Source organism: Micromys minutus (genome assembly GCF_963924665.1).
Source record: "Micromys minutus genome assembly, chromosome: 16".
In the NCBI taxonomy this organism is placed as follows: domain Eukaryota; kingdom Metazoa; phylum Chordata; class Mammalia; order Rodentia; family Muridae; genus Micromys; species Micromys minutus.
The window spans coordinates 42020652-42033105 of NC_137985.1; the positions used below are offsets into that span (position 1 = coordinate 42020652).

Sequence of the window (12454 nt, forward strand, 5' to 3'; positions counted from 1 at the left end):
TATTTGTTTTGGCTTTCGTTTTTGTTTTTTGTTGTTTTCAAGGCAGAGTCTCACTATGTAGTTCTGGCTATCATGGAACTTACCAAGTAGACCAGGCTAGCCTTAAACTCAAAGAGATCCCCCTGCCTCTGCCTCCCCAGTGCAGGGATTAAAGGGTTGAGAGGCTAGTTTTCCCCCAAGGAAAGAGGATGTCAGCAATGGTAAGATGGACTATCCCATGCCAGCATCACTAGGAAACAATAGTTTCAAGCCGCAAGTTCTCCTGGAGCAGTGGTTCTCAACCTTCCTAATGTTGTGACCCTTTAAAACAGTTCTTGTTGTGATCCCCAACCATAGGCTAATTTTTCTACGGTTATAAATCATAATGTAAATATCTGTTTTCCAGTGATCTTAGGTAGCCCCTGGGGAAGGGTTGTTTGATCCCCAAGAGGTCACAACCTACAGGTAGAGAACTGCTGTCCTTGAGTTTAGACAAATGGGAGATTATTCAAAAGGGAATGAATTTATGCTTGCTCCTGCTCTGAAGACTCCAGAATTATGGACTGGAATGAGGATCCCTGGCCCATTGTGTACAGGAACTAATGAAATACATCCTCCAGTAGAGATGCCATTTTACTTATGGTACATCAGACTAATGAACTCCATTCTCCCTGCGATTTCACCTCTGCAGTGTGTTTAGGCACTGAGGCCATGCGGGTCCTTTTCCAAAACTGAGAAAAAATAAAACACGATGTAGAGGGCTTGAAGTTTTTTCTCTGATTTAATTTTTGCTGAAAAGTTAATTTTACATAATGTTAAGACTGCTGAAAGAAAACAGACAAGGGAAATCTTATTTAAGAAGAGACATTCAAGGTAAATTGTATCCAGAATACAGTATTGAAGTTTAGCCTGATCACTTTCATGCTGTCAAACAGTAAAACATTAAAGTTCATGCAACAGAGAAATTGGTGATTCATGGACTTTTTTTAACTCCTCCAGTTGACTTGGAAAATGACATTTTTCTTCTGTTGGCTTTCACAATGAGTTGTCCTTGCTTATGGCTGACTTTCCTGAACTTTCCTAGTTACAGCTGATGAAACATTGTTCTTCAAAAGAAGACCAGTACATGGAAGGCATCAGGTCTTTTTGATCTCATGTCTTTTAGAAGAGCAATCAACTAGAAAAAATAAAATAAAAAAGATCTCCACCAGTAAAAGCACAGAGAATTGGACAGAACTTACTGCCATCAGTACACTTGGAACAAAACAAAGCTTGTTCTGAACCACAAGAGGCAGTAGGAAGAGACGGTAGAAAAGCTACTGGGTATTGTAGAAAATGGATAGAGTATAGGGAATGTGAGATTACACAGAAGCCACTCAAGTTATAAAAATAGACATGGTTCTCAGACAGAAGCAAAGGAGTACAAAACAATTCTCAAACATGGACTCTTTTTAAAGACATGTCTATATAAAACAATAAGACTTTATCTCAGAGTTCCAAAGAGCATTCTGTTCAAATGGCTAGAAATGGGAGACACGGAGACAGGTGGTCCCAGAATTCTGTGAGCCATCTGTCCCACTCTTGAGTTTGGCAGTGTACAGTGCAGTTGCAGACTGCTCTGAGGGACCTTAGATAACTATGGCTGACGGGCGAATGGTGTTGGTGATGAATGATGAGAAAACAGGTTAGTGAGTAAGCTCTGGGAGCTGAACTCTTCAGCTTTATACTTGACAATGTTGCAATAAGAAATAACTTCACCTTGAATCAACCCTGCCATTCACAACTCACTCACGCTCCATGCCCAAGGGTTCCACTGTCCCCTAAGGGAACAGCCCAAGCTAAATGTGTAATAGAAAATAATGCCAGCCGTAAAGGGAGAGGCAGGCCAGTAAGTCGTGCTCTGTGCTCAAGTCACAAATACAAATTAATGGTCTGTCTCCCTGTAAAGGCGATGTCGTAGGTTCGAGTCCAGGAAAGTGGGTAGAAGCACCTTTCTGCATCCTCCTGGATTCTTAAGGAGCCTCTTCTCTCATTCTTTTCAAACACAAAGTTTATCTGGAGAAAAAGAAATGGCTCTAAAGTTAAAGAGTCCCCAGAGAAAACCAACAGTATGTGAAAAATGCCCTCAGCGGGCTAAGGACAAGCTGCAGAGCCAGTTAAGAACAGAAGAGGCAGCCCAAAGTCTTAATTGCAGTTTTGGCGGTTTTGGCGCAGTAGAGCACAAAATGAGCGACCCTCCCCCACCCAGTCAAGTCAGCATCATTCACGTCCAGTCAAGTTAAGCATTTGGGCTTTCATCTTTGGTACCACCTCACAAGTCACTCCTGGTTTGCAGTCTCTGCAAAAAAGTAGCACAGTTGGTACCTCTGCCTTGTCTTGAGTACAAATGCTGGGACTCTGGTTGCTGCAACCGTCAAGGCCAACACTTGAGAGTGATGCGTCCACTCCAGGTTCCAGATCATAGCAGCCGCACCCCTCCGAGAGAGGGGTCATCCTCTGGTGGTTAAGGCCTTTGGTTTGATCTCCTCAGAGTACAAGAAAACACTGATCCAATGGGCAAGGAGCTCCAGATGAACCCATGCTCTGCGTTTTGGACAGAGATTTGAAGTACCAGATATGCCAGGCACACAAACAGGACTGGCCCGTGACCATCATACTTGAAGAAGCTTCCTTTTGGCAGCATGAATTAGAAACTTCTCAGCATACTCTGGTGTTAGTCCTGTTTCCTGAGAGAAGCAGCCAGGGAGTGTCCAGGGTCCAGTTAATTCTCTCTATGGTCTTCTTCAACCCAGGCTACAATTTTCCCCTCCCATCCAGGGATGGGATCATCATCATGGAAAACCTAGTTTAAAAAAAAAAAAAGCCATAATGGAAAAATGCAGCCCAATATGTGGTGTCTGCTTGTCATTGGAGAACCCATCAGGCTGAGACAGGGAAATAGCTATGAGTTCCAGACCAGGTTGGGTCAGAAGACAGAAACTATACTACTGGTAAAAGAGGCCTAAGGGCTGTGAGAAGGCTAAGGCTAAAGGCACTGTCACATGACCTAAATTCAACAACAGGACCCACATGGTGGAAAGAAAATCACCTCCTCACTCCACAAGTTGTTCCTGACACACAAGGGGGCAGGGCTAGGATTAGCACAAGGGAAAGAAGTATGCTGCAGTCCAAAGCTGAAAGAAGTTGGAGATGTGAAGAGTGCTTTGACATCAGACATGGAGATGCAGACGATGGAGCTTGCCCAGCTGGTTTTGGTCTTGCTTTTCCAGCATTTCCTCACTGTGCTCCCTTTCCTCTCCTTTGCAAGGGAAATGCATGTCAGGTGCCACTGTTTGTTGGAGGTATATGATCTCCTTTTTGGTTCTGACTTTACAGGGGGTTATGTTAAGAGATCACCTTGAATCTCCAAAAAGACTTTGAACTTTGGACCTTAATTTTAAAGTGTTAAGACCGTGCCAGACTGTGGACTTTTGAAGTTGGACTGAATGCATTTTTGCATTAGTATATGGTTACAAGTCTATGGGGGCCAGAGAGTTGAATGTTGATTTGAATAAGAATGCTCCCCTGGGCTGGAGAGGTGGCTCAGGAGTTAAGAGCACTGACTGCTCTTCCAGAGGTCCTGAGTTCAAATCCCAGCAACCACATGGTAGCTCACAACCATCTGTAATGAGATCTGATGCCCTCTTCTGGTGTATCTGAAGATAGCTACAATGCACTCATATACATAAAATAAATATTTTTTTAAAAAAAGAATGCTCCCCATAAACTCATATGTTGGAATGCTAATACATCAGAGAGTGGCACTACTTGGGACAGATTAGGAGGTGTGGCCTTGTTGGGGGTGGCTGCCTGCAAGTTCAGAACAATTTTACTCCAGTTGTACCAATCAGTAGAACTCTCAGCTCCTTCTCCTGCACCATGTCTGTCACTGTCACACTTCCCACCATGATGATACTGCAAGCCAGCCCCAGGTAAATGCTTTCTTTTATAAGAGTTGCCTCAGTCATGGTGTCTCTACACAGCAATAGAACACTGACTAAGATAGGGACTCAGGTACTTCTGGGAGCTGATTCAGGAGTGACCAATAATACTCCCAACCTGCTCCTGGATTCTGTACCTCTTCTTTGACAGTGCCGAACTCGGGATCCAGTGCTTTGAAGTGGTACCGGTGGTTCCCTTCTCGATCAATAGCTGCTTTAAAGTCCTTCAGTGTCACCTCCCCCAACCTGTAATAAAGAGAGTGGACCAGAATTGTTAATCAATAGGCTGGAAGGTGGTGTGTTAGCTTTAAATCCAGGCCCCAACCAAAGTCAACAGGCAGAAACAGCAAGGCTTCAATACAGGGTCATGGCCCCTGATGACCAAGAGATCCCTAAAATAGAGGTTGGGTAACCAATCAACACTAGGAATGAGCATGGCATTACACATCAGGTGATCAAGACCTCAAATTCACTGCTGCTTTTAACCGAAAAATAAGGTATTCAAAATAAAATTCATTAAGCAACAATTAACATTATTAAGTTTTCTCAGTTTCTCACCTGACATGAGAAGAGAAACCTCTCTTGGTAGTTCATCAGGGTTTATTTGATTCATAAACCTAAAGCCTTAAGCAATACGAGGCAAGCACACTATCACTGAGCTCCCCCACCGCCCTCCTTGCAGTATCTGTTCACTGGGAGGAACTGTACAGAGATGAACTGGGACATTTTCCACATCAATTCTTACAGTAAACACCCAAGAGTAGTGCCCAGGAGGTCAGGCCAGAGGTCATGGCTACCAGAAGGAACTATTTTGAATTTGAATACTTAGAAGAACAAGTTTTGGGATTGAAGAGATGTGGTTAAGAACACTGACTGCTCTTCCAGAAGACCTGAGATCAAATCCCAGCAACCACATAAGGGCTCACATCAGTAATGAGATCTGATGCCCCCTTCTTGTGTGTCTGAAGACAGCTACGGTGTACTTATATAATGAATAAAGAAATCTTAAAAAAAAAAAGTTTTTCCAAGCTTGTATAACAATCAGAACAAGAAGCACAATTATTTTTCCTGTGGGCCTGTGTGTGGTGGTACACGCCTTTAATCTCAGCACTTGGGAGGCAGGGGCAGGTGGATCTCTGTGAGTTCAAGACCAAACTGGTAAGTGCTGGCCACCCAGAGCTACACAGTGAGACCCTGTCTCAAAAAACTAAAACAAAACAAAAACTCAAAACAAAATACAATTATTATTCCTGTGCCTGCTTATCCATTATAATGCCATTGGTTGTTGGGTGTGGCTTTATCCTCAGCACTCAGAGGCTAGGCAGGAGGAGCTCAATTGGCTGGAGGAAGGCCAACCTGGTCTACATAGAGAGTTCAAGATGGACCAAGATACATAGTATACTTTGTCTCAAAAGGACAAGAACAAACCTGCCAAGCCTGAAGCATCATCTTAGGCTCTGGTCTCCATACCAGTTCAGACACCTTCAGCTGCTCATCGGCCATTACTGAAGGCTCTGCTTCTGTTCTGTTTGGTTTTTACACAGAGATAATGACATGGACGTCTCACCTCTTTGGTATATTGACCATGAAGGGCGTGAGTGAGCGGTCGGTGAAGTAGAGCACTTTAGTGCAGGTGCTGCTGACGGTCGGGGAGCTCTGGGAGTGGGGCAACGCTGCAAGAAGAGACAAGAGTTACAACATTTAGAACATCCGATTCCATCCAAACTGTTCTCCCTTCGTTTACTCAAAAATGTCTTAGGAGGCTGAAGCTTCCCGAGGTCACCGGCCTTGCCAAAGCACCATGTCCCCAGAGCATGGCTCATGATCGTCACGAGGACAAGAGGTGCCTTGCGCATGAGCATCATCGTGGAGCCCCATTTCTCATTCAGTCCAGGGATTTCTGCAGGAGGAACACCACTTGCTCTGACAGCACTGTGGCTAAAGGTCAAGGGGTCAGAGAACGTCGCCTGGCAGGATTTCAGGGGACTCAGTAGACACCCAGCAGGACCTGCAAACTGCCCACATTCAGATTCTGGAGTAAGAAGAATATTTACTTGATTTGTAAAAAAGAAAGAATAATGGGGGGAAACGTGCCTGTACATCAGTCTACAAAGGTTTGGTCCTGTGCTGTGGTTGGATTTGTTGTTGTTTTGAGACAGGGGTCTCACTATGCAACCCTGTCTGGCTTAGAACTCACGAGAAACACTTAAATGACCTTGAACTCACAGAGATCTATCTGCCTAACTCTGCCTCCTGAGTGCTGGAATTAAAAATGTAGGTCACCGAGCTGGAGGTTTGGCTCAGTGGTTAAGAGCACTGTCTGCTCTTCCAGAGGTCCCGAGTTCAATTTCCAGCAACCACATGGTGGCTCACAACCATCTGTAATGAGATCTGATGCCCTCTTCTGGTCTGTCTGAAGACAGCTACAGTGTACTCATGTACTTAAAATTAGTAAATACAATCTTTAAAAAAATGGAGGCCACCACACCTAGCTTTACATTTCTTTTAGTGTGGGAGTGTGTGAACATCAGTGGACAGAGTTTAGGAGTCAGTTCTCTCCTCCCAGCCCATTGGATCAAGGACTAAAACGGTTGGCCCTGGCAGTAAGTGCCTTTACACACTGAGCCAGTATGCCAGATCCTAAAACACTGGATGACATAGTTGGCTCTGGTAGCAACCATCCAGTCACCAAACAGTAATTGGTGAGGCGAGATCAGACCAGACAGAGCAAACACATGTATGATTTCACCATGCTTTCTGGCACTCTGAGCACTGCCACCCTCACCTTCTAAACCACGCCTTACAGTCAACAGCTGTCAGAGAAGGACGAGAGAAGAGGAAGAAGGAAGAGGAGGGGAAAGAGGAGGCACGTGGAATTCTAGGAAATGGGCGCATGCCAAACCCCAAACACCTTCACAGCAAAGGAATCTTGGACTTTGTTATTTTGATCATTATTACTTTGACAAATGGACTCTTGTTATTAAGCTTCTCTGTGTATATGAAAATATATGAGATTTTGAATTTATAAATGCCTTAAAATCTAATAAAGCGCCAGGAAATATGTCTTAAAAATTAGAATTGGGAAACTGGAGGTGGCTCAGTCTCTTGCAAGAGACCTGGGTTTCCATAACCAACATGGTCCTGTTCCGGGGTTCTGATGCCCTCTTCTGGTCCCCAGAGTCACTGCAAGTACAGTTTATACAAGTGCAGAAAAAGAAATCTTAAAAACTAAAGAGTTGGACACAGTGGTGCACAGTTTTAATCCCAGCACTTGGGAGGCAGAAAGAGGTAGAGCTCTGTGAGGTCAAGCCTCCAGGGCTCCACAGTGAGATCTTGTCATAACAACAACAAAACAGCACGAGAGGACTAAAGACCCATGAAAAAAGAATAAAACTGAGTCATACACCAGGCCTCATACTGTACAGAAAAATGACTCTCAAATGAACCATAAGCCTAAACTTAAAAGCTAAATATTTCTGGGCTTGGTAGCATACTCTTTTAATCCCAGCACTGGGCAGGCAGAGGCAGGTGCACTTCTGAGAGGCCTGGTCTATACAGCAAGTTCTAGACCAGTCAGGGCTACAGAGTGAGACCCTTTAAAAAATGCCTGATGTCATTCCCATTTTAGGCATGTTAGACTTCGTTCTTCAGTATCATGGACAGTACTCAAAAGAGCTTCCCCTGTGAGGGGGATCAGCCATGTCCTATAATCCTTCTAGAACCTTTCTTTAACCACTAGATTCCTATCACGTTCCGGTCCCAAAGGAGGGTGAGGCACTAGGATCCAACTCCTAAGTTTTGGCTTTATATCTCACTTAGAAGCCTTCTGAGCTGCTAAACCCAGAAGCTTCTCTGAGCTCTCCAGACACTTCCCCTCGAAAGTCTGCCTAAGGGCTGTCCTGTTCTTCCGTTGCTTTTGGATCTCTACTACACTCCAGCTGCCCCTGGTGGGTGTGGCTGGCAGTAGGAGGCACTGATCAGTGTCTGCAGGGATGGGTCAGTGGATAAGAGCACTTACTGCTCTTGCAGAGAACCCAGGTTTGGTTCCCAGCACCCATGTGGCTGCTGCCTGTTAACTCTAGCTCCAGGGATTCCAATGCCCTCTTCTGATCTCCATGGGCAATGGGCACACATGTGGAATAGAGACATGTATGTAGTTAAACCACCTATACACATTAAGAAGCAAAAGATGTGAACAAATGTGTTCTCTGTCTCTGCCTCTCCCCTCTCCCTCCCTCCCTTCCTCCCTCCTTCTTCCTTCTTTTGCTCCCTCCTCCTCCTCCTCCTTCTCTCTCTCTCTCTCCTTCCCTCCCTCCTCTCTCTCTCTCTCCCTCTCTCCCTCCTTCTTCCTTCTCTCTCCCTCCTCCTCCTCCTCCTCCTTCTCTCTCTCTCCCTCCCTCCCTCCCTCCCTCCTCTCTCTCTCTCCTTCCCTCCCTCCCTCCCTCCCTCCTCTCTCTCCCTCCCCCCCCCCTCTCTCCCTCCTCCTCCTCCTTCTTTCTCTCTCTCCCTCCCTCCCTCCTCCTTCTCTCTCCCTCTCTCCCTCCCTCTTCCTTCTCTTGCTCCCTCCTCCTCCTCCTCCTTCTCTCCCTCCCTCCCTCCTCTCTCTCTCTCTTTCCCTCCCTCCCTCCTCTCTCTCTCTCTTTCCCTCCCTCCCTCCTCTCTCTCTCCCTCCCTCCCTCCTCTCTCTCTCTCTCTCTCTCTCTCTCTCTCTCTTTCTCTCTCCCTCCCTCCCTCCCTCTCTCCCTCTCTCCCTCCCTCCCCCCTCTCTCATAGACAGGGATCCATGACCTCGAGCATTCTGAGCAATGAGCTACATTGTTAGCCTAATTTTTTGTTTTCCTCCAGAGTTGTGCTTTTCCACCAAACTAGGTTTCTCTTAATTACTATTATGCTGGCCACAAACTAGCTATGTATCCCAGGTTGGCTTCAAACTCATCATCCTCCTGCCTCAGCTTCCATAGTGGCATTACAACACAGTGCGAGTGGCAACAGGTTTCACTATTCAAAACTAGTTTCTATACTATTCTTCTCCAGTGATTCCAACGGCTCACATCTTCATCTGATGTCGTTTTTCACTCTGCTCTGGCTGGGCTTCTTTCCTGGCCCGTTTGTCTCTTCATGTTTAAATATTGCTAATTTCTATCACCATATTTTGAAGTGTGTGGATGCTTCGGTGGCTGTGTTGAGTCTACTGAAGCTGTGTTGGGAACCATTCCGCACTATTCTGCACTTTTATTTTTAACCTTTTAAATTTTATTCGTTATAATTTCTGTCTCATTACTAAAAGTCCTTATCGGCACGTTTTCATCACAAAAATAAACACATCGATCTGTTATTTATTCATAATTCCTGGTCTCAACATACTTGTCACACTTGATTTTGGCTCTGTTGACTAGTCTGGTTCTTGGCACTGGCTTTTTCTTTTCTTGCTTTCTGGAATGTCTTGATTGGTTTTTGCGTGGGGGAAGCAATGAGAACAGTGATCACAACCCTGAGAGGTCACAGGACAACTTGAAGAAGTTAGTTCTTTCCTATGTGTAGGCCTAACAATTTGATTTGGTTTTGTTTGTTTGTTCTTTTCATGATAGGGTCTCACTGTGTAGCACTAGCTGTCCTGGAACTTGCTCTGTAGACCAGGCTGGCCTTGAGCTCAGGGATCAGCCTGTCTCTGTCCCCGGAGCTCTGGGACTAAGGGTGTGTGTCATCACACCGGCCCCCATAATTATATGTGAGTGTCAGACATCGAGTGTTAAGGCCGTGGATGATCCCAGTTCTCAAGAGCTGGGGCAGGAAGATCATGAATTTGAACACAGTAGTTTTACTTTGTCTCAGAGATGGATGAGGGGGAAATCACATCTCTGGCCATGGTGTACTGTGTCTTCTGCCAGCACAGGAGCAGCAATAGCAACTTAGCTGAGGTTGGGCCTTTGGTTGCTAAGGCCAGCTGCCTCTCGGATGCTAGAATTAAAGGCGCACACTGCCACTGCCTGGCTTTCCAGTGGTTTTTTTTGCTCCACAAGGGACAAACTTTGAGCTTTGTAGTAGAAGTGTTCCTGTCCTCTGGGCCTGCACCAACAGGGAAGTTTTCTGATTCTGTCGCTACACTTTCATGCACAGAATAGAAGTCTGTAGAAAGTGTCTGCTTCTTGTAAACTCCTATGCCCTTAGCACCCAGGGTTCTCTGCTTAGCCTTTGTCAATGAAGGAAAATCTTGAAAAATTCTTTTTATCCATGGCATGGTGGACTATCATCCTTCCCAGCTTCACCACACACAAGCTGCTGCTAGTATCCCCTTTCACTCTCTGCAGCTACAAGCTTATGTTCCAGGCTGTCTTATCTCTCAGGTGTGTTAAAAATTTGGGACGTTTTAAATTAACCATCTTTGTCTTGCTGTTAATGTGCACGGTTCTATCCAGCTTTCTATACTCTAGGCAGAAGCCAGGATTATAGTCTTAAAAAAAAAATCACATTTTAAGAATTGAGACAGAGGGGTTGGAGAGATGGCTCAGTGGTTAAGAGCATTGACTGCTCTTCCAGAGGTCCCAAGTTCAATTCCCAGCAACCATATGGTGGCTCACAACCATTTGTAATGGGATCCAATACCTTCTACTGGTGTTTCTGAAAAACAGCTACAGTGCAGTCATAAATAAGATAACTAAATCTTTAAAAAGAGAATTGAGACAAAATTTATGTATGGTAAAATGCACCAGTTTAACCATTCTAAAGTGTGCGCTTTAGTGACAGTTCGTACGTCCACAATACCATGCAAGCACTCACCACTACCTAGCCTTGGACACTGTCCTCATCTCCCAAGAAACCTGAACTGCAACGGTGGCCATTCTCATGGCCAGTAAGATGGCCTAGTGGGTGAAGGTGCTCTCAAGCCTGGCGACTCGAGCAAACTGATCCCCAGAATTTACACTGTGATACATGTGTGCCCATATACACGACACACAAATATACATACACACATTAAAAAGGCCATTTCTCCTTCTTTCTAGATCCTGGCATGCATCTAACCCAACCCTCTTTCTCTCTAATATTTTGCTTGTTCGGGACATTGCATATAAATGTACAAATGTAATATATGTCCTTTTGGTTTTTTTTTTAAAGATATTTTTTCACATTGTAGTGCATGTGTATGTGTGTGTGCATGTGTGTGTAAAAGCCAAGGGTAAGTCAGATGACTTCCTTAATTATGTCTCCCCTTACTTGAGGCAGGGTCTCTCACTGAACCTGGAGCTCATAGATTGGGTGAGGAGAGTTGGCCAGAGCACGCCAGTGATCCCACCTATCCCTGCCTTCTTGATACTAAGATCACAGATATGTGCGACCATACCCAACTTTTTACATGAACGCTGGGGATTTGAACTCAGGTCCTCACACTTGTAGGGCAGGCCCTTGACCAAGTGAACTAGCCTTTTAGGACCGGTATCTTGAACTTAGCATAATGTGTTTTCAGAGTTCATTCACTTTATTTGTTTATTTTAAATATTTTCTTTCATTCTTTTTTAAGATTTACTTTATTTGTATAAATACACTGTTGCTCTCTTTAGACACACCAGAAGAGGGCGTCAGATCCAATTACAGATGGTTATGAGCCACCATGTGGTTTCTGGTAGTTGAACTCAGGGCGTTGGGAAGAACAACCAGTGCTCCTAACCGCGGAGCCATCTTGCCAGTCCAAGTTCATTCATTTCAAGTGTGTGTCGGTCCTTTAGTCCTTCCTGTAGCTGGATAATATTGCACTGTTTGCATCTTTTCACACTTGCCTATGACTGGTAAGTTGGCAGACACCTGTGTTAGTTCTCTGGGAGTCTGTACACATCACGTACCGTGGTAATTCTGTGTTTAGCCCCTGGTGACTGGTTTGCTCATTTTACAACCTCACAACAACCAGAAGAGTTCCAGTTTCTCCATGCCTTTTCTCAACACTTGTTACTCTCCATTTTCCTGGAACCATCTAGAAGAAATGCAGTGGTGTGTCACAGTGGGGTTTTAGTTGTGTCTTTTGAGCGAGGGATTAAATGCAGGGCCTTGCCATTCGCTAAGTACTCTTTCCACCACTAAGCTACACCATACACCCTCACTGTAGAGTTCTCCTTTATTTTAAAGGATTTATTTTATTCTTAACCATGTGTCTCTATCTCTATCTATTGGAATATGTGCATGTGCAGAGGCAAGAAAAGGGCACTGGACCCTTTAAAGCTGGAGTTGCAGGTGATTATGAGCTATCTGGTGTGGGTGCTGGGACTGAAATCAGCCCTCTCTCTGGAAGAGCAGGAAGCTCTCTCAGCTACTGAGCCATCTCTCTAGACCTTCACTGTGGTTTTCATTTGCAGTTTCTAATGGCTAATATATTTTATTGTTTATTTACATACTTGTATCTTTAGAAAAAAAACATTTACTTGAGGCCTTTGTCTTTTTTTTTCTTTTCTTTTCTTTTCTTTTTTATTCTACTGTCTTTGGCTCTTGGATTCATATATTCTGGATCC

General features: G+C 44.7%; 1 protein-coding gene across 4 annotated transcripts in view; it reads right to left on the minus strand.

Moving 5' to 3' along the window:
* Positions 1–2094: 2094 nt before the first annotated feature.
* DIXDC1 (DIX domain containing 1) overlaps positions 2095–12454 on the minus strand; it is a gene marked incomplete at its 5' end in the record, with an annotated part of 67843 nt that continues 57483 nt past the window's right edge. For all 4 annotated transcript variants that reach the window (XM_080930174.1, XM_080930175.1, XM_080930173.1 and 1 more), the window contains 3 exons: positions 2095–2821; positions 4097–4205; positions 5527–5632. In XM_080930174.1, the coding sequence (XP_080786300.1) occupies positions 2741–2821; positions 4097–4205; positions 5527–5632 (296 nt within the window). In that variant the 3' untranslated portion in view covers positions 2095–2740. The remainder of the gene's footprint in view (positions 2822–4096; positions 4206–5526; positions 5633–12454) is intronic.